Source organism: Nomia melanderi, chromosome 13, assembly GCF_051020985.1.
Source record: "Nomia melanderi isolate GNS246 chromosome 13, iyNomMela1, whole genome shotgun sequence".
Lineage (NCBI taxonomy): Eukaryota > Metazoa > Arthropoda > Insecta > Hymenoptera > Halictidae > Nomia > Nomia melanderi.
In genome coordinates, this window is record NC_135011.1 from 3,177,946 (window position 1) to 3,200,698 (window position 22,753).

At 54.0% G+C, this 22,753-nt stretch overlaps 1 protein-coding gene across 4 annotated transcripts in view; it reads right to left on the reverse strand.

Moving 5' to 3' along the window:
• Eip93F (Ecdysone-induced protein 93F) overlaps positions 1 to 22,753 on the reverse strand; it is an 80,726-nt gene that overhangs the window by 16,525 nt on the left and 41,448 nt on the right. For all 4 annotated transcript variants that reach the window (XM_076372970.1, XM_076372972.1, XM_076372968.1 and 1 more), the window contains exons 2-3: positions 20,825 to 22,107; positions 105 to 1,078 (exon numbers count right to left, since the gene is read on the reverse strand). In XM_076372970.1, coding sequence (XP_076229085.1) covers positions 105 to 1,078; positions 20,825 to 20,918 — 1,068 coding nt within the window. In that variant the 5' untranslated portion in view covers positions 20,919 to 22,107. The remainder of the gene's footprint in view (positions 1 to 104; positions 1,079 to 20,824; positions 22,108 to 22,753) is intronic.

Consider the following 22,753-nt stretch of genomic DNA (forward strand, 5'->3'; position numbering starts at 1 on the left):
CGAAAGCCACCCAATTAGACTCGCTTTCTTTGATGTCTCCCGAGCAACACGGAGCGGCATGTCCTCTGAAATGGTTAAAGCTAAACGGAGAGTCGCGCACGAACCTTGGTCCCTTCCGTATCGGTAGCGTTGGCAGTCGGATAGTCCCGAGTTGCTCGATCCTTTTCCCTTCTGAGAGGACTGACCGGCCTGTCGGCATCCTGATCGAGCTTGAGCCTCTTCTCCGCCTCGTTCTGGCACCTGGCATCCTCCTCTTCCTCGTTTTCTTCGTCGTCCTCTCTGTCGTCCGTGGCACCGTCTCCGTCGTTCTGCCGGCGTTTGCGTCTCCGCCTGGTGGGGATCGTGGTCGTGCCAGTGGTCATGGTGGCCGTCGCGTTCGCCGACGCGATCGTTGGGACCGTGCCGGTGCTGTTCGTGCTGCTGGTGGCGATGCTCGTGCCTGTGGTCGCCGCCGTCGCCGCCGCCGCTGCCGTCGTCGCCGTTGTTACCGTTGTCGCTGTCGACGCCTCCGTCGCCTTCGCAGCCGGCTCCTCCCGCGCGACACCGTTCGGGAACTCGTCCTCCCCGATCTCGACCTTTACCTCGTCCGGCCTGAGACGTCGCTGGTCCTCTTGTTGCTGCTGATAGTGACGATGGTGATCTTGTACCGATGATTGGAGGTGATGGTGGTTTTGCAGGGGGTGCCTTTGCAGGCTCTCCTGCTTGACCAGGCTTGTCGTCGACGCCGTCGTCGCCGTTGTTGCCGCTGCTGTGCTGATGGTGCTGGCCGTCGTTATCGCTGCCGCTGCTGCTGCTGCTGCTGCTGCTGCTGCTGCTGCCGCCGCCGTCGCCGCCGACGCCGTGCTCGTTGTCGTCGTGATCGTTGTGGGTAACGAGGTGGACGCGGGATGAAGCGCACGCGGCCCAATTTGTTCCAAGTTGCCGGGCACCGGGTCGCAGGACGACGAAAACGCCGGGTAAAGCCGGTGGTGGGGCTGTGCCGTCACTGATTCGCTGCTGCGAGTACCGCTGTACAGGGTGTCCTGATATTGCTTCCATCTCCTACGGCCCATCAACTCCTCCGCTACCCGTTCCAGACCTGCGACACCACCGTAACTACATCAAACAATGACGAGCACCGGGACCTCCGCGCGGAGACCGTTACCACACGCGTTATCGTTCGAATCGCGACGATCGAAACCCCGATCTTGTCAACCTTCCCGTCTACGATCTCAAACTATTCCGTGACGACGGTACCGGAATCAAAGTCGCGACCGGAAGACGTCGTTTACAGCCCTCTCGCGGAAGAGACGCGACGAGGGATCGCGATCGAGGGCATCGACGGCAGGTGCGATACCAGGTATCGACGGATCACGAAAAGTTCCTCGGCGCAACTATCTAGATCGGTAGGCCGCGATAGCACATGCAACGCGCGTCCATGCGAGAATCACCAAAATCGCATGCCCGAGAAACCGACCGGACGTGGTGGTTTTTCGAAGGCCGCGGCGCGGCGGCAGCACGCACGCCCCAGTATCTGGCAATGTGTCGCAACACGGGAATTATGACACACCGAATCGCCGCGGCTATTACGCGCACATTCGCCGACCGTTCCCCTCGTTCTCCTTCCTTCCCGCGCGGATCCGATCCCGCCGACGTCTCGATAGAACGAAATTTCCCGTTTCCAGCAGGAATCGTTCCGCGGAAACGACGCCCAGACCACTCGGCTAGCATCCTCTAAAAGGCCGAAACGCCGGATTCAGCGCCGGTTGCATTCGCCGGCGCGGTCGACGATAGACGAGGGCGATAACGGAATTTTTCCGCTTCCTTATCCAAAGGCCGCCGAATAGTTGAATGTTATCGTGGCAACGCGACGAGCGTAACTGCCGGTTAGCCGAGGCGACGAATACTCGGCCGGGAACCAGCGTTCGTTCGCTGATATCGTCACCGGTTTTCCCAATTTTCCGTAGCTCGCGGCCACTGCCAATTCCGAAGACAAATATCCACCGGAAATGCGAAAAACCGAGAATTCCGCGTATTCCAGTCGTGTACCATGTGTACTATCCAACCGCGATCGATGCCCCGCCGAAACGACCGACGGCCCTTAACGCGAAACCGACGACGAATCGAAAGAATCTTCGAAAAACGTCACTCCCCGCGATCGAACGTTCCCGCGAGCCTATCGATCGAGCGCGATCCGATAACCGCGCGAAAGAGAGCGTGTCCTCGCGGAGCACCGCTCCGAACGCGTCAATTGATTCTAAGCAGACACCCGGTACGGTGGCACGCGTCCCGCAAATGCACCATAACTGTCACGCCATTTGGTCGTCGCGTGTGCCACGGGCACATGCCAACCGATGAACGTACGTAAATACGCTCGCATGTATACGCGTGGGTTTCGCGTGCGCGAGAAGATCGAGCGTGCGAGCGAGCTAGCGAGCCAGCAGCGGCCACGACGATTTTTCATGGCGGCCGCCTTTGTTTCTCACCGGGGGATTGATTTTGTCGTCCGGCCAGCGCAGGACAATCGTGCCGATTAAAGCCGCGCGAGACCGCGCGTCGCGGACACGGAGAGACTCGTCCCATTCCCGTTTCCCCGTCCCCTTTCCCGTCGTTCGCCGGAGAACCGGGACAAGCCTGGAACGGCGAAGAATTCGTAGATTGAATCGCGGCGTACGAATCAATTCGCGCTAGCCCGTTGCGCGCCGATTCTGCGCGCGATCGGAATTCCCGCCTTCTGGTCCCGCCTCTGCGTCGCCGCCGGCTTTCGATAAGCCGGGGAAAAAAAGGAGGGCTCATCGTCGTCGTCGTCGTCGTCGTCGTCGTCGTCATCGTCGACGACGTCTGGTTCCCTCCGCAGTCGAGAGCTCGCCGCGTTTCCTTCCGCGACTCGGTTCCGCGCGGATCGGGATTAACGCCGGTCGAACGCGGTTCCCTCGCGCGGAAACGATCGCCGATGAGGACACGACGCGCGCTTGGATCCCCGATTGTTCGCCGCGCGAGAGAGAGCCGCCGCGCGGATCGATTATATCGACGAGTGCCGACGCGTCGAGCACGGCCACCGTCGCTCGCTCGTATCGCACGAATTTCTAGGTGACGGTGGGGAAAAAAAAAATGTCAGGGAGGCACGACTAACATTGATCGGGAACGTTGAATTAACGCCGCGGCTAGGCCACGAAAGGAGCGCGCGCAATGAAAAACATCTGAATAAATTATTATTGTTTGTTGAACGTTTCGAACGAATGGCGACCCTCCCTCGCCGCCCCGCGCCTGCCCCCTTCTACATGGCCCCACCCCCTCTCTTTATTCTGATCGCGGTAGCCCATCGCCGTCTGCACGGCCATTATTTAAACGCTCTAGTTCCACGCAGCTTATCAAACACAGGTACGTATAATGCCAGTTTGCGGAAACGCGAACTGGATCTGCCGGTGGCCGACGACGGATCTGCCTGCACGCGCGCCCGTCAGAAAAACGTACGACGGGTATTACGGTCGAGGCTGCGGGCCTTAGCGAGGACACTTCGAACACGCTGGGTTCTCAATCGGTGGATCGGGATAACGAAGGTGATGGGTGTCAATTAGGTGTTCGTTGATTAGCCGTTGGAGATGTGTATTATTGATGTAGAATTCTCGAGATATTCGAATTTCGAGGTATCATATTTTAGAAGCATGTTTCGATGATATATTTCGCAGGTGCCGAATTTTGGAGATACAATTTGGAGATACATTTCGGAGACACTGTGCTTCGAAATTCTTACGTTTCGGAGACATCGCGCGTCGGAGGCAGTTGTTTGGGAAATATAATTTCAAAGAGTTAGACGTACAGCGGTTGGGAGTTAAATACTTGGAATGATTTATTTCCTTCCGTGTTGTCCGCCGTCGCGTGAAACGTCGAAGGATATTATGATTCAAATGAACTCCGAGCGAGCCACGATATCTTCCTTTGTATTAATTCGACGATTTTTCATACACGTATCTATAGAGCTAGGTGCACGTGAACGAGACACGCGGACACGTTGGCCGAGTAGGCGTTCCGCGAGTAATTGCGGCACTTTACCCGGCCGTGCCCGATTAATTCGAGCGAAGCGTCATCGAAATATGACCAATCCGTGGCCGATGTTTTCGAGACGCTAACGCGCGGCGCACGCTTGCCATCGGTACATTGGGAGAAAAAAAAAAAGAGAAGAATTCATCGATAAGAGGAGCGGACGTTGCGCGGACGAGCGCGATCGCGATACGCGCGAGCCCGTTCGGCGCGTGTCCAGAAAGCCTCGAACTTCTTCGCAATCGTATCGAACACGTACCGAGACCGCCGCCGCAATTACACGAATCATCATCCCGCGAGAACGCGCAGCAGAACCTCAAGGCTACTCGCGCGAGCGGTGAGTCATGGAAATCTGTCCAGAATAAGGCGATCGTTGCACGAAATTCTGTGTGCGTTTTTTTTTTCTTTCTTCGTCGTTTTTCTCCGGCCGCGTTAAATTTAGCTCCGTTTCGCGCTGACGTCAAATCCAACTCATCCGCCGCGACTATTGCGATACGGCCGGAAACGCGACGCCTTGCGCTACGCGAGACAGAACGAACGGATGGCGGAAATAACGAAACTTCTTTATCCTGTTCACCGGCCGGATTTATCAACCGGCCGAACCGCTTTGTCCAGACGCACACGCGCCGATTGCGGAAACTTCGGCCGCGGTCGGGCGTAGAAGAATCTCTAGACTGAAGCGTAGGTGGGACGGAAAACGGAGGGAAAGAAAGAAAGAAGAAAAAAAAAGAGAAACGCAGCGACTTTCTCGAGTAAAATGGGCCACAGATAGAAGTCGCGGGGAGACGAAAAATGGAAGAAAATGGAAGGAAATTCGAGCGCTCGCGATTATGCGACTCGCAATCTAAACGGCTCCATCGAGGCGTGTAAGAAACAATTACTCGAGAATGAATCGGGGCAGGCTGCAATCGATGCGGCTTTGATAGGGAGAGCGCGAGTTAAGATTCCCCTTTTTCTTGCAAAGGTCTGATTAACCGCGACAGAGCGACTATCGCTGTCTACGTCGGCGGCGGTGGTGGCGGCTGTTGCAGCATCGTCGACCTTGCATGTAATCAATGGGCACCGGGAGAATAATCTGGTTGGAAAGGTAGCAATCGCGCTTTTTCCTCTCACCGAGCTACTCCGGCGAGTGGGCGGCGAAACGCGGGATCCGGATTTCCAAATGAATGAACGTATCCAGTAAAACGCGACACGGTGCAGCGGCCGAGCCGAGCGAAGGAAGAGAAACGAGGCTCGCGAGGTTGCGTCGCGCGCGTGTCACTCGCAAGGCGTTTTTCCGAATTACGTAAACCCTTTCGAATCGGTTCAACGGAAACGCTGCGGCGAGCAGCCTCGTTTCGCCGATCGAGCGCGGCACGGACACGGCCGCGGGAAAAATCCTCGGCGCGAAGGTGTTCGCTTGACATTTTCCGTGACCGCTTCTTCTTCTTCTTCTTCTTCTTCTTCTTCTCCTTCTTCTGGCAAAGGACGAGGCGACGTCTCTCGGCTGGATATTCGCCGCGAGCCTCCGGCTCGGCGAGTCCTTGATCGATTCCAGAAGTAATTAGACGGCCGGCGCACCTTTGGATGAAATTCCAGGCAGGAGGTGCCGAACCAATCTTATCTCGCGTGCCATTTAAGAAGAGGAAGAAGTAGGGCGGATGACCACGCCCGGGATTAAGCCAATGACGCAGACTTGGCACCAGGAATCTCTCTCTCTCTCTTTTCCTCTCTCTCTAGCTCTCTCGCTCTCCTCCCGTCGCGTAAAACGATTATCCCTTCCTCGTTCGGATTTTCGCCGCGATTAAATTGGTTCGCGCGACCAACGACGTCGCGGGTCGCCCCCGAAAAACCGCTCGACGAGACGTCCGGCGAACGAAAGAGCCGGCGAAAGAGAGGCGGGAGGAAACAGAAGCAAAAAGAGAGTCGATTTCCAACGGGAGGGAGGAGGAGATGGTCTCCGGCGTACGGGATCGAGTATACCGTCCCGCGGCCCGGAATAATAACAAACGGAACCGCGGAAAAATTCCTCCCGGAAGTCCCCGGAGCGATCGCCGGTGTCGGCCGTTCTCTTGATAAATCGGGAATCGAAATGAGGAAGATTCGAGAACCGAAGGAGAATCTACTTTCCACGGGCGTCCTCCGCGAGCCGAGGATATAGCGGCACCATTCTTCAATTCTAAATCGAATGGCCTCGGGGCCCATCCAGCCAATGGCGGAGCCGCAATTTTAGATCCGACCGCGCTCGCGCTATATTCCCCCGTTGCCCGCCGTACTCCCCACCCCGGCGCGGTCCTACACGGCGTCTCTTGGTGGTATTCCCTTGGTCCCGTCACTAATCGTCGGCCCGTTTCGACCAATGGCAATCCGGTTTAGACGAGAGTAGAAGGTTAGGAAATGGGTGGTCGGGCATGGTGGGGCCGCAGCTGGCTCTCACGACGCACAAGGCTATCCTTTGTCCGAAACTCCGCTTGCGATTCGCCTGCCGCCGCTCTAAGCCTTCGGGACGATAATAACGAAATAATTGCGATAACCATCCCGTGTGTGCCAGACGAGAGAGACGCGCACTTTCGCAGTCCGTCCGAAGTTTCGAAAATTTCGTCGCGAGCAATCGGGGCCGACGATTTCGAATCCGAGCGGCGCGCGCGCGCGATCGCTCGCTCGCGGTTTGAAAACGAAAATGGAGCAACCGCCGATACCGATCTCGGCCGCTACGCGCACGGTTGCACGACCAATTGCGAAGCGAATCGCCGATCAACGGCCGCGGACGGTCGCGCGTGTAATGGGATCGACGCTTTTCTCTGCGCGCTCCTCGTCGCGCGCCGGGGACATTGGGAAAAAATATTTCTAAACAGCTCGACTGCTGGTCGAGAGCCGCTATCAGCGGCGCTTTGTTACGCGATCGCGAGATTCCCATTCACCGGCGAGAGATCGGCCGTTTTCGCGGCGAGCAGAGGACGGAGAACGCGGGATGGATGTCGAAATCCGCCAGCCGCTGGTTGTCTCTCAACAAGGCATGGAACCCAAGCCGTGCCTCATTAAGATCTCGAAACGATGCTTGCCAAAGATAGAGTCTCCGAAGGTTATCCGTTAATTCCCCGCGATGTTCACGCCTGGCGAGTATATCGTCGTTCTCGCGGAAGCTTCGCGAGTCATCCGTACCCCGAGTCGTTTCAATGATTTTTCGATCGAATCGATTTCGGATCAGGGGAGAGCCAGTCGGGGGGAAACGCCAGGGACCTATGCCAAGTTACAAAAGCGAGGCGGAGCCGACGAACAATGCGTAGCGAACAGCGCGCTCGCTCGCTCTCTCGCTCGCTGGCTCTCTCTCTCTCTCTCTCTCTCTCTCGCGCGCGCGCTGCTCGTTGAAAGCAATCGCCAACCAAAAGTACCAGCTGCCGAAATTTCTGGTCCCCCGGCCTTCTTTGTCCCCGCAGCCCTTTCCATTCGTTCGAACAGCGATCCCGGCGCGGTACCGACCGCTAGCCAGCCCGATGCATTACCCGCGCGCCTGGCTTCTTTTCCCTCAACAATGTTCGTCAAGGTGTGCACGCGTCGGTACGTACACAGAGATCTACGTGAGAATATGTACGAACGTGGGCTGACCTCGCGGACCATTCTTCTTCGTGCCTCCTTCTCCCTCTTTCGACGTCTTTCTCGCTCCTTCCGACTCTCTCGGTCTTTCTCTCCCTGTCTCTCTTTCACGTTCTTTTCCCTCTCCCCGCGGCGACCTCTCTCGCTCGCTCTTTCACCGAGCGAGACCGACCTCTCTCTTTGTCTCCTTCGCCACTCCACCGTCTCTTCTCGCCGCTCACTCTTTCTCGACGATTCTCCACTGGTATAATGACCTCGGGAATCACTGCTCGGGTCGAACTAATGGAGCGATATCGTGCAATGAAATAATATACTGGAACAATGTGAAATTGCTGCCACGACCGCGCCGCGAGCCGCGAGCCCGCGCGCGCTCGCCGGATCCGTACCCTGGAAATCTCAAGAACCGCGGACGCCGGGATCCGACGGGATCCGCGACGCTTAACGGGATCGCTCCGTCGGGTTCCAGCCGCGATGCGGCCGAGCCAGATAAGCGACCGACGGATGACCCGATTCGGCGAGCCCGGTTCTCTTTTTGCCCGCCGCCGGGGAGGACGCGATTCCCACGAAACTGTCGCGTGCCGACTAGCTGGAACCGATGGGATCCCCCGGACCGATACTCCGGGAGAGTACGTTTCCGTCGTAAAGTTTTATGCGAACCCGGTGTAACCTACTCTAAACGAATCGCACATCGGGCTTGTAATAGATCGACCAAGAAGAACAATTACGCCGTGTGTAACGATCATGAATTTCTATTATCAATTAGCAGTGAACAGTTCGCTCCATCAGCGAACGGCGAAAATAAAAGCTTGAATTGAAACTTATATTATCCCCGACCTAATACACCGAGGAGAGTAATGGAATCGAGACCGAAGGGATTACGAGAAACGAACAGTAATGAAAGTGATAATCTCGTTACTAAAAACGAGCAACACAATCGAGATCGAAGGGATCGCAGGAAACGGGCGGCAATGAAAGTGATAAGTTCGAAGTGTCCGCTACCGAGGAAGCGTTCTGCGAAAGAAACTCCGGTCTCGATGGGTTCGAGCGGACACCGACGATCCAGAAAGCGACTACGGTCCGGTGGTTTCCGTGGAAATGTAGGAAAACCGCAGAGGATCGGCGAGTTAACTCGTCGCAGACGGTTAGCGGGCTAACCGACACGGTGATCGACGATCGCGGCGCACGAGCGCGGAGCTATGTGTGCCGCGAGGATCCGGTTGAAGACGACCGGGGGCCAAGGGTAACCGAAACTCGGATGATCGCAGCGAAGGTAGCTACCGCCGCTCGCCGAATTCCGTCCGGCGTTATCAAAGGAACGCACGTCGGGTATGTACTTCGCTCGTATTTTAGCTTGGCGAGCGATGTAAGCGGTAATCGGACACCGCGGCGCAAAGCACAGTCGTCTTGTGACCCATTTATCGTTCTCCGTTGTCTAGTGTTACCCGCGGGAAGAGCGCGCGCGTCGCCGCGAGATTACCGTCCGGGCTACGTTAAATTTATCGTTGACAAAGAACTGACATTGACGAATTGGAATGCAGAAGCCGGCGCGACACGGCGCGCGTACCGCGTACCAGGCGGAAGCGCGAAGGACATCGCGCGAGCGCGCAACCGCGTTCGTGATATCGGGACCTTAACATCCTTTTTCCGGCATTATTTCGACGAAACCTGTTATGGTCGATTAGCGGCGCGCGCGCGGCGAACGCTGCGGCTCTTCCGGCATGAGAAACGATTCCACGCGACTGCCGCATAGGAAAGGAATTAGAGGAGGAGACGTTGCATTTCGGAGACACCTGATTGACCCATTCAGGTACACGTTCGGGTTCAAGACAGCGGGACACGCCAGCCGCGAATGAAATTGCTAGGCTGGCCGGTTGCGACGGAACATCGCGATGATACGAATGTTGGACACGAATTGCATCCATCGGCGAAAAATGCAATGAGATACGGGCGACAGAAGAAGGGAGAGAGATAGAGACCGAGGACAAGTGTACAAGGCGATCCAAAATAAAACGCCAGCCATTAGCGGACTGCTTTGAATCTTTTGTGTATTGTTCGAGCACCTTTCGCGGTAACTATAAAATTAAGAACGTGGAATTTTGTTATAGTGGAGTCTAACGCGATTGAAATATTCCGTGTTACAGGATTCCTCGGTTAGGAATTTTGCGTGGAATTCAAATTTTGGATGCTGGTCCAATTTGTGTTAACCCCTTAACAGTGCCACAGGGTGTTAATCGTCGTATGGTGATTTCAATATTTTTCTCTGTGTATCTCCTAATTGGCTATTAATTGCGTCATTGAAAACTTGATTGGTTGAATTTTTCTCGTATATTCCTGTAGGATAAGACGAATCGGATCGGATAAGGTTTAACATAAAAGTTAGTAGTTAAAACTAACATTGTAAGCTGTCATTCACTTTGTCATTGATAAACATTCAAGCAAAAGACTGGGAAATGAATATCCGATTCGCCTCAAATTCCTATATCGTTGTCTCGCGTGACAAAATTCTATGGTGCACACGTGTACTCGTTAACAAGATATCTCATTGTTTGTATTATTACGTCAACTACGAGTTATCTCGTAGAAACATTAAGAATAATATAATCTGATCGAGTCGAATTGGCTTCTGGGCCCAGAAAACTATAGTTGGACAACCAATTTCTTGTGGAAAGCTTCGCTTTCGTAGTCATTTCTGGACGATCTTTTAACCCTTTGCACTCGAGAGGTCACCACTTGATTTGGTACAGCAAAACTATGAAGTTGAATATTTAGTATCTGGAATTAAACATTGTATTGCTATGTGAAATATTTAAAATAGCTTTGTTGCTCAGTTTATCTATAAATTATCGTTAAATTAGCTTCAAACAATATCGTCTATATCTCGTTGGAAAATGTTGGATATTTCCGCGGATATCATCCTTTTGGCGTCACTATATCATCACAATTCTTTCTCCGTCATCCATAGTTGTGCACATTCTAATCTAATTCAACGTAACTGCACAGTGGAAAATTCTATTAGTCATAAATCGCAGTAATGTTACATTCATTATACATAGACCGCGTCAAACCTAGAGGTATAGCTTCGCAGCTAGTCCCTCCTTAACCCCTTGACCCACGATCTCTTTCTCAACTATGACCGACACACCTACTTTGTTATTAAAAATTTATTGAAAGACAAAAATCCTAGTCATATTCTACATCTATGTTTTCTCTAAGCTATAATTCGTAACAGAAGAGTACTATTCAATTTGTATTCACAAAAATTAATATTTATGTTTGTTAAACTCTGTTTAAGATCTCCACCACGAGTCTGACACGTTGTCACAATTTAAGGGGTTAATAAAAGCTTAACCCTTTGCGCCCCAGGTGTTTCAGTGGAAATACTCATTTTCTAATGAGATATCAACGATATTCTTTCGAGCTAGCTTAACAAAACTATTTTTATTCAATGTTTATCGATGCATCGAACGAAGTTTAATATTCAACATCGAACTTCATGATTTTCCTATATCAAATCACTTGGCGACTCGAGGCAGTGGAGCGCAAAGGATTAAGTCGTTCAGCGGATCCTATGCCATAGATCACGAAAAAATCGGGAAAATCGGGGAAACCGGGTCGTGCAGCCGAAGAAAAGGTAAAGGTCGGGCTGGCGCAGGAGCGGTGTTCGGAAAAAGGAGGGATGAAACGGGGATGGCACGCGTTCGCGGCGTGCTCGTGTATGCAAACACGCGCGCACGTGCTCTGTAATACTGGAAACGAGTTTCCCAGCGACACGCGGCGTCGACTAATATCGCCGTTTCGACGTGCCGGTGAAGCGGGGGCTTTGCGCGGATGAAATTCGGACGGCGATTCGAAAAAGGGCAGATTAAAATGCAACAGATAGTCGCCGTTCATCATCGGATTAACCTCTAGCGCGGCTTTTTTCCCCCGTCCCTCCTCTCGCTCTCACACTATCTCTCTCTCTCTCTCACTCTCTGTCTCCTCGTTGTCCGTCTTTTTGTTCGATTTTTGCCAGTGGATTTGCGCAACTACGCGAAAACGCGAACTATATGTTTATTTTATTATACGCTCCGTCCGTTCCCCCTCCGCGCCCCGCCGCGCCCCGCCGCGACGGCAGGTATGACACGCGGTAATTCGTCGTGTCGGTTTAGCGATAACAGTTCCACGGATTTTCAGTTACTTCTGTCCGCACTTCTGCCTCGCGGCTCAAAGTCTCGTTACTTTGACCCGTTAATTCGCGACCGCGCGCTCGCGTAATTACAAGCGGAACGATAACGGGTTCCGATGAGAAACGGATTTTATAACGTTGTTTAGACGAGTATGACTCGGACGGACGGAAATGAATAAGACAATTTGTGCATTGTTGAACAGGTCGATGGCAATGACGAGTCCGTCCGCGGTCTCTGATTAAGAGATAGCTCCCCACCTCGTCCCCTTTCCACCCCTTTCATCCTTCGACCGTGAAACTACATTTTCCATTCTGTCTACCGTCGCCTGCGCTCGCTCCGAAAAAAAAGAAAAATTGTCGGAGTTTTTACTTTTAGTTTCAGCCGTCCTGTCAAGGCTAGCTATTGTAACAGCCGCGGGACTTTCGCTTTTTGCCAACCGCCAGACAGTTTTCTTTCCGTCTCGGTTTTTGTCTTTTGACTCAAAGGCGTATCGCGAATTCAACGGCTCGTAGGTGAATTATAAGAGGTAATTATCGTACGAGTGTTAACTAATCGAACGAGCTGTTTCGAGATGATGCACGTATTGCGGATGCTAGACGGAGTAGATGATCTTTTCTCAACTTCACTGATGAATCCTCCGACAACACCATTTTACGTGTTAGAATCACTCCTCTATCACTGCAGCGTTTAGTAAAATGGAAGATTTGTTCATATTTCGAAGTACTTTTCTCGCGAATCCTTCGACTGTCAACCAATACGCGTTTCTCCGTTGCACTGCCTAAAAGTACGTTTCATAGAATTAAACCGAGTTCATCCACATATTTCCCTTACAATGATTCATCCACTTCTTTACCCTCTAAGAAATCGAAAAATCCGTTTAGCACCGTTTAGAATGTCTACGCGCGACGATAGAAAAGCCTAGTTTCTAAAGTGAAACGAAAGAAGCGTTATCGCGTCGTTTGGCAACGTCCAACCGGATTTTCGCGAGGACACGTCCCACTCGAACGGCTAAAATTGGAATATTGTTCGTACGCGACAACGATCGCCGCACGCAAATAGTTTCGCCTGGTTGTCGATATTAGCGGCGAATTTCGCGAGTCAAATGTGTGTCGAATCTAATCGCGCGCTAGTCAGGCGTCCGGGGTTGACATATCTCGGAAAGTGGAGCACGTGCGATCGGGTCGCGGCCGAAGGAAACGGTTTCCCGATAGCGTATCGCCGATCCGAGATTTCAATTAATCCGATCGGCCGGCCGAAGACGTCCGCCGGACCGGAACCGGCCGATCCCAGCAGGCGTCGCTCGTCCGAATATTTCCCGGCTAACCGGCCGCGGACTTTACGCATTTCTGGTAAATTAATTTCAAGTGAACGCCATTACGCCGCGAACAGATCTGGAACGTTGGCGTTTACGGGAATACGAGGATGAAAATAATAACGTATTGAAATTAATTCAGAGGGGCGCTCGACGCGCAGATGCGCGGCAACGGGCGCGTGCAGTTTAAGACTTTTCTAAATTAATTGGCGCGTTCGTTAATTATTACGCAATTCCTGCTTGTATAATGGCGCAGTAAACTTGAATTATCACGGGGTGTCAAGGGGAAGACGGATTTACGGCGAGCGTCGGGAGCACGTTCGAGACGGGTCAAAAAGTTTGGAAGTTAATGGGAAAGATACGGGGACGTGTTCCGTTTTATGCACGGTGTAAACAGAAATATGCAAAGCGGAACACGCCGGTGGGTTTAACCCTTTGCGCTCGAGAGGTGACTCTTAATTTACAGCAAAACTGTGAAGTTGAATATTTAGTACTTTAAATTGAACTTTGTATTATGTGAAATATTTAAGTGAAATAACTTTGTCGCTTAATTTATCTGTGAATTATCGTTTAGGTTCGAACAACGTCTTGAATATTTCCGGTAAAAAACTTTCGAGTGCAAAGGGTTAAAGGAGCTTCGCGAACGTTGATTCCAGCTTGAATTTAGGAACGTCGGAGTTTCGACGGAGGAGATGTTGGTCGTTCTTTCTGTGAATTACTATGGCGTTTGGGGTAGAGCTGATACTCGGGATGTGTTCGTTGAGTTACGATCGGCAATTAAACGTGGAAACTGTTTTATGGGTAACGATGGAGAATGTTTATGGACAACGAGAGGAATTCGTAAGAATCTGGACGATGATGAAGTGCAATTGGAAAAGCCGTGGCAAGTAGCGGATCAAAACGGACGCTAAAGAAGCCTCGTGCTGTTTTCTTTATACCTGTTACGTCGCGTAACAACGGCTACGTAGATTCTTACCGTTGGAGACCGTTAAAACGACGCGGTCAATCGCGTTTCTAACTGAAATAGAACCTGCAATTTCGAATCGTCACGTGTTTCGGTGATATGATAATTCTATGCTGGAGAGTGATTTGTACGTTTTAACAGTAGTTAAATAAATGTATACGTTACATGGGAAAATAAACGTAGGATTTTGATTTCCAGAGAAATCGGAAAATATGATTCAACATAGTTAATCGCGAAAGCTTCTATAGTCACCGATGTTTCACGCAGGTACATCTCGTTTCTACGGTCTGCAACGTACTATTATCCGACTTCTGTAATATCGTTGTTTAAATGAATTATACAGTCCAGTAAAAATATCGTTATATCACTGAAACATCCTTAATACGTTAACAAGTAATAAAGAACGTTCGCGTACCGAACAATACCGACAATAAGCTAAATAAGCGTTCGTTCGCTTGGAATCTCCGTCGACAGCATTACGTAAAGAAAATAGTAGGTATATTAATATAAATTAGATACTTAAGTTCTCCATTATACGTGGGAACGATACGGCGGTTCACGACCGTTAATAATTTACCATTTTTAGCCGGTGCACGTTCGAGGCGCTCGCGCGCGCTCACCGCGGCGGCCGAAAGAAAAACGCAACGTTATTAGAGCCGGAATATTATTTTCGTTGTATTATTCTTTTTCCGACCGTTTGATCCAATTTAATCCGAACACACCGGCTGAAATTCGATGTCAAAGGCTCGAAACTATCTTGCGCGAAAAGTTAGCGGGTCGTTCAAAGCCGGCAAGGTTAAATAATACGTGAAACGCGTAATTCGCGGGCGGGCGAGCGGGCGGCGGCGGCGGCGGCGGCGGCGGCTGATAAAACGAAAAAGGACTTGCCTCGTGGCAGGAATAATTTGTCAAGTACAAAAGGGGACAAAATTACCGGTGTCCGATATGAATTTTACAACTAACGCACCGACTGCTCGTCGCCGACACGGCCGCGTTATATTTTACAAGAAGACCGATCGTTAATATCGTTCGTTGATATTAATTTCTGTCAAGCCTGATAATTATCTGACAGGCCGCGCGATCGTTTAATAGATTATTATGCGCTTCCATCCGGACGTTAACTCATTTTCCGCGTTTTAAAAAACCAGCATCGGACGCGCGGTTCGTTATTAATTTTCCAAATTGTTTACACGCGATCCCGGCGCCGCTATTCAGCGGAACGAAAAATACATCGTGGAATATTTATACTCGTCAAAGTTTGCGATTTACACTCGATATCGTTTCACCCCGGCCAAAATATTTTCCCTACGAGCCGTGAATCAACAAAGGGGGTGGGAGAAAAACGCCGGGGAAGGATGGCAGAGGGGGCCGGGGGGCAGAATAGGAAAAGAGAGGCGGCGGAGACGAAACCTCGCAGAGTTCGCGCGGTTCTGCTTAACATTAACCGCACCAGACAGTTTCCCTACGATCGCCAGTCAAGTAACTACGAAATACAGGTACAACCGATTCGACGATGTATTCTTCATGGAAACAGGAACAATAGGGAAGACAATCGAACGATTAACCGAGCAATCTAGCGATTGATACAAAGTTGAACGAAAGGAAACGCAACGTCAATGTGACGGACGACTCTTCTAAACATTATTCGATAACAGTCGATCGCGATTCCTTCAATTATACGAATAACCACCGCTCGAAAATCTGCAATCTTCGCGATCTACGCGGACGGACACGTACTTTCCCAGGAACAATGGAATAATCTTTAAAACAATCCTCCTCGAATCTAGCGTTAAACCCGGCCGTTCGACCGGCACAATGAATTCCCAGCGTCGAAGCCCGGAATATCGAATCGGTCGTTTGATAAGAGCCCGGTTCGAAGGGTAACCGGAATCTCCCGCCCGTCTTACACGGCGCGTAGCTCTCGTAACGCGGGCACATTGTGCCAGCGGCGGCACTCGAGACCCGCCAACGTACACCCGGGGCTTTGAAGTTTTTCGGTAGGCGTTGCAAGGCGTCCGAGGGTGGCCGAAGACAAAAAGGAAGGTGTCGCGTAATTTTCGACAATTTAACTTTGGCCTCCCTACCCGGCAGACCGCGTAGAGGATCGCTCGGCATTTCGCCCCCCACCGAGGCACCCTTCTTGTCGCGTCCGCCCCTGTGTGCCACTCGCCCCCACCCTCGTTTCGCCTCGTCTCGCTTTCGTCCCTAGCCTCCCGCCAGCCCCTCCCGCCGCCGTGTTCGCCAAGCCTCGCCTCGTCGAAGCGAGGTCAATCGACGGAGAGGGCTGAAGACGACCCCCACCCTTCGCTACGAACCTCCCTACCACGGCTACTCAATATCGTTTCATTACGCACCCTGCTCCGCCATACCCATCCTCCGCTTCCACCCTCGGCAACCGCCCGCGACCCGCCGCCCCCGATGCGCCTGCACCGTCACCCGCCGCCGCTCTGCACCCTCTCGCCTCTTTCTCGCTCCTCGCAATTCCGCGCCCCCCCGACGTCGCAGCCGCTCGCTAGCCACCCTCTCGCTTCTCGCCCCTGTCCGCCGTCCTTTTCCACCTTCTCCTTCGGCTACGACGGCTTCGGCTTCTTCTCTCGCCGCGGCCGTCTCGCTCGTACCCCCGACGACGAAACACGAATGCCCACGAATTTTTATTGTTACTTCTCGCGCTGCTTCCTCTCGCTCTCCCTCTTTTCTTCTCTGTTCGCCGCCCCTCTTGGCCTGTCTCTCTCTGTCCTACTCTCGGTCTATCCTTCTCTCGGTATAGCATCGCCTATCGCCCACCCACTCGCTCGTTTGCTCGGCTCCTTTCTCTCCCTCTTACGACCTTTTTTATGCGCCTTTTAACGATCAGCAGTAACTGCACCCACCCGAACATTCCTCCTCCTGTCCTCTTCATCCCCCGGCATCCTCGCCCCAAGCCCCGCCGGCTCTTCCCTTGCGTCTTAGAGGCGAGCATTTTCGCGGAACGAGGGGTGTGAGGTGCACAATGGGGAAAAGAGCGGAAAAATGTACTTTGCAAAGTGTTCGTTTATCTTGCGCGCCTCGCGCGAACGGGCAATGAAGCGCGCTTTCGGTTCTCCGCGGTGGTGTCTTTGAAAAGGACGCCGCGCGGACCGGATCCGATCGGGGATCGGCGCGTCAGACGATCATCCGAGATTCTGTTCGACGACGTTCGGAGCGAACGGGCTGGTCTCGCGAGTAGCACTTTCTCCTTTGACTCGCACGTCAGCTGAGTGTTCCCGGTGCACGTGGACGCGCAGTATTTCGAGAAGCGCGGCGCCGCCGCCGCCGCCGCTGGCCGAAACTCGGAGGCCTCTCGCGCAATACGTACTCTGCGTTTACGCGTCGCCGCCGCCGTTGATCGTGGCTCCGTGATGCGTGGATTCCGCGGGGATGCACGCGTGCATCGCTACTGCCGGCACTCGTGACGCGCGGGGCTGCCGCGGCGCGAGCCGAGCGACGGGATCGACGGGCGAGACGGGCCGATGCCCGTTCCGTCCGGCTCCATGGTTCGCACGCACGGAACTGATCGCGAGGATTACGCGTGCAAATAATCCGTCGGCGCGGATTACGTGACGCGCGGAGCCCACTCGCACACGAAAATTTCGGAAAATCCCACGCGGCCGGTATCGATCATCTCGCGTGCAACACGTGCAACGTAACAGGTCGCGCGAGACCGAGCTGGTAGGTGGTGGTGGACGACGACGTCGCCGAAGCGGCACCGCGGGGTCCTCGCGAGTTTCCACCGGGGAACACGGACGGACGGACGGACGGCACTGTCGAGCTTCCACGGGCACTGGACGAAACTCGGCCGGTCACGAATTATCCGCGTCGATCCGGTCGAGGCCACGTTGCGCCACTACGGAACAGCCACCGGCACTGGCGCTGGCGCGAGCGGAACAGCCGCTCGCTCGGCGGTGCGTCGAGGTTTCGAGGCTGCCGCTACCCTCCGTCACCCTTTCCCGAACGTCGCCGCGTACCGGTCGATCTCCGAAGATCATGGAAGTCTCGAGAGGAGTACCGCACCGGCGGAGGTCTTGACGCGCACACACGCGGCTCTGTCTTCTCTCGCGGCCGATCTCCGTCCCTCCTTCCCTTTCGCGGCCGCCGGCCCTCTTCCTCGTTTCCGCTTTCTCTTTCTCCTTTTCTCGCCGGAGAGAGGCCGGACCCGCCACCCGCCTTCCTCCTTTTTAGAATCTTCGGGCCGCCGGGGTAGGAGAACCGATCGCGAGGGAAGAGAGATGAAAAAAAAGGGACGCGGCAGGAACACGGGGGTTCCGGGAGAGGAAATCGAAGGACGCCGCGACGAGGGCGAGAGAGCGAGAGCGACGGGGGTCGAGCGGGGGGCAGGGGACGACGCCGGAGGAAGGGTCGAGGTGGCGGAAACGGGGGTGGGAAGGACTCGCGAAAATTTCTCGACCACCAGCGGCAGCTGCGTTCCGAAATGAGGAGAGACGCGAACGACTAGAGGGAGAGGACGAGCGAGGCGAGGCGAGGCTGCCGGAGGGCCGCGGGGGGCCGCGGAGGGGCGCCGACGGGGTGGACTGAAGGTAACGGAAACGGGGTGGCGCCGCCGGTGGGGGATGAAGAAGGGGCGGGGGCGGAGAGAGGTGGACGGAAGGGCGAGATTACGAAAGTGGAGGAAGAAGCGTAACGGCGAGTGCACGCAACAGCAGCGGCGCGCGTGGAAACGCGCCTTCTACGAGTACCAGAGAACTCTCTTCTCTTGACGGACTAACCCGAAGGTGGAAGGAGGAGGTGGAGGAGCCGTCGGAGGAGGAGGAGGAGGACGCCGGGAGGAGAGGAGAAGGGGCACTCGGAGGACAATGGTGGGGGCGTAAGCGACGAGCGGGCAACAGAGGGATGTGGATCCGCGAACGGGGACGGAGGGCGAGGGAGGAACGGGAGGACGCGAAGGGAGGCGGTAAGAAGAAGAAAAGAAGGTTTCGGGCGGCGGCCGGGATAGCTTGGTTGTCTGTGGTCAAGGCACGCAGCTCGTGCAGTATTCTCCGCGCGCGCCTCGCTTCTTCTTCTTCTTCTTCCTCTTCTTCTTCACTCTCTCTCTGGCTTTCTCTTTCTCTCTCACCGGTGTGCGCGACTCGAACGCGTTCCGTGCTAGTGCTGGCGACGACGATAGGGGAGAGGCGCCGGCGTATAAGGGCGCGGAAGGGTAACAAGTTGCTGCGCGAACCCGATTTCGCTATTAACCAGTTAGCTGTTTTTCACGAGTATACTCGTCGCGGAGGAATTTCGAGATTCTGCGTCGCGACGAGTCCACTCGTCCGTAGCGACGAGTTCGAATTGCGATTTTTCCGGAAACTAGGATATACTTATAAATTTCAAGATTATAAGGAAATGTGGATAACTGTGAATAGACTGTGTATCGTAGCGTGAACGGAGTAGTCTCCTTTGTAAATGTACCGTGCGATGCAGCGTATCCTAACAGCGTATTAAACCGACTAATCACTCCAAGTGATCGACTTTTCATAAATTTCTTGTACGCAAACAGCATATAACTGCTCGAGTTAGGTGAACGAATGTCAGTAGTAAAATTGAAAAATAAATCTTTCCGTTACAAGTTACAAGTACACTCGTCGCTTACTTCTCGCGACACGGTTACGTCCACGCTTTCCAAAAAGATCGCGACAGCTACCAATCCGTCTACGGATGTCGATCGGCCCCAGGATTTCCCCGTCGACCATTCGTTATACCCGTGCGCGCTCTCGAAGATCCGAAACCGATGCAACCGAATTTCATTCGATCGCCGAATTCCTCGTCCGCGAACATCTTTTTTTCTCACCCCCTCGGCCCCTCTGACGTTTTCATCGTTCACCGCGCGGATGATACGCCCGTCGGTATACGTGCGGCTGTTCGCGACTGCGACGGCACGAGCGAAAATAGTCCGTGGAAAGTACACAGAGAGGCGGAGGATCGTAAAATTTACCAATGCATAGAGAGAGGTGCACGCGCGAAATATCGCTATGTTTCTCGACAGCATGCAACCACCCTGTTGAACGTACGGACACGAGTAGGAGTCACGCCTGGCTCACAGTCAACCAGGATTCGGCGTTTCGGTTCGCAACAGGTCTCACCACCGGCGTTGCTCCTCTCTCTCTCGCGGTCTGTCTCTCTCTGCCTACCCCTCCCTGACCCCTATATCTCTCTCGTTTCCAACCCTCATCCTCTCGCCGTCCTTCCACTGTCCTCCGCCTCGCTCACTCTCTCTCTCACTCTCTCTCTCTCTCTTTGTCCCTCTCTCTCTCTCTTCATCTGTTCTATCTCTCCCCATCTTTCGCGCACCCACCGCATGGAAATTCGCTTCTAACTCCCACATTTCTAGATATGCATGTGCATACGTGTGTATATATATATATATAGATATATACCGAGCAACATATTCGGTGATTCAGCTTGGCGAAACAGGTAGAGTGGCTCGCGGTAGGTCGTAACGCGAAACTATAATAAATATTGTTCCGCGTGGAATTTCGTCAAGGACAATTTCAACGATTAACGCTCGCGCCGGTGGAAAAGAGTCTGGGTCGTGCGCGTAGTGGAGGCTCTGTACGGCCGCCGCCGCCGCGAGACGGACGAGACGTCGGAAGGGAAAAGAGGGTCGGTCCGTCGTCTGAGCGGAACGGTTTTTAAAAACGCGGCTGGCTGCGGCGGTCGTTAAACGAACGCGGCCGTACTTTTCCCTCGGAACCACGGTATATGCGCGTACTCGTGGGTACGCTCGGTACGTTGGCCTAGAAAGGGTGGCCGTGTGGTAGTCGCGTTTTAACTCACCAACTACGAAGACCATATTCTTTGTCCATCGCAGCAGCTCCCGTCGGATGTGTTTGCGTTCCTGTATGCAGCGGGCATAGGGGCAATCCGCCATTTTTGAAATCACATCTTAGAATGTGTGTGTGTGCGTGCCGGCCGGGTGCGCCTGCCTCGTGTTCCCGCGTGGATATCCACCCCCTCCGCCACCGGCCGTCCTCCGTCCTCGTCGTCGTCGTCGTCGTCGTCGTCGCCGCCGCCGTTGTCGTCCTCGTCCTCGTCCTCCACCTCCTCCTGCTCCTCCTCTTCCTCTTTCTTCCCTCGGTTGACCGGCTTTCCCGTCCCTCCTCCTCCACCCCTACCGGTCCCGTTCGTCGTACTTTTGTCCGGGTTTCTCTGTCGTTTAACGGCCGCGTCGAATGCGTGGCGTGTCGCGAGGAGGACGCGAGGGGAGAGTGTAGCGTGTGTGCACACTGCCGGTTTAACGTGCGCGCCGGGTATTGCGACGTCACGCGTGACGTAGCGCGCGCCACGAACGGGCAAAGTCGTCGGGGGCTGCCGTTGCTGGGAGCCCTAGGATCCTTATCGCCGTCGTCGTCGTCGTTATCGTCCTCGTTCCCGTCTTCGCGATCCTGCTTCTCGTTCTTTCCCCTGTCGTTGTCGCTTCCCTTCTTTCCCTCGTCGCTGCTTTCTTTGTTATTGTTGTTGTTTTCGGCGTCGTCGGCGTTGTAGTTGTTCCTTTTGATGTTCCTATTGTTGTTCTTATTCTTGTTGTTGTTGTTGTTGTTGTTGTTGTTGTTGTTCCTATTGTTGTTGCCGTCGTAGTCGTCGTTGTCGTCGTTGTCGTCGTCGTCGCCGTCGTCGTCGTCGTCGTTGTCGTCGTCGTCCTCGCCGGCGTCGTTACGTCGGCTGCGGCGGCGGCGCTTCTTCGCGAGCGTCGGAGGGATGGCGAGCCGACGGCAGCGACGGTGACGGTGGCGATGGCGATGGCGGTGGCGGCAACGGCGGCGATGCTGGCGGAGTAGGGATGGGGACGCGGAGAAACGACTACTCCCTCGTGCTGAGACAGGGTTAGGGCACGGGAACGCACAACACACGTGCACGCTTGCGCCCTGACCGGTGCGAGAGTGCAGTCTGTTGCCGACGGCAAATCTTCTCGTCGACTTTCCTCCTCTTCTCCCCCGTCGATTTCCTTTTCGCGCCGACCGATCTCTCGCCTTCCGCGCTCACCACCACCGATCTTCGCGCGCGGTCGACACCTCTCTCGCCTCGGCACCGATGATCGCGCCGATGCGTCGTCTCGTTATCTGCAACAGAACAAGAAACATCCACTCGTTATCATCCAAGAACGATCCTTCCTTCCGTTTCTTAATTCGCCGAACAAAAAGAGAAATTATCGGTTCACCCGTTCGTGATCGTAGACAGAGAGAGAGAGAGAGAGAGAGAGAAGGAGAGAGAGAGAAAGAGAGAAAGAGAGAGAGAGCAAAGCGTGTCGCGGCCGCTCGCGCGCTCCGAAAACGAAAGGGTCGCATTCGAAGGAAACGTACAAGGGGCACGCGGCGGAGGCACACAGCCTTGCGTATTCCGCTCCGTCGAGGAGCGATCGTGACACCTGCGTGTAAAAGGCAAAGGGTGCCGGCCCCACCCCGAAAGAGAAAGGGTACTGCTACTCGAAATGAAACATTGCCGGTAAGAAGAACGTCAGGGCCGACGGTATAGGTAGGAAAAGGTGGTGGTAGGGGTGGCTCGCACTCTCGCGCGGTGACGCGATATGGGCAAAAGGGTAGGAGGACGGCGGGGGGTAGGAGCGAGAGAGGAAAGAGGAAGAGGAAGAGGCGCGCAGGGTGGTCGGGCGGTAGCTATAGGGGCGGATTCGCGCGCTCTACACCGCCGAGGGGGTGGGAGAGCGTACCCTGCCGAGAGAAAGAGAGAGGACGCAGAGTGCGCCTAATA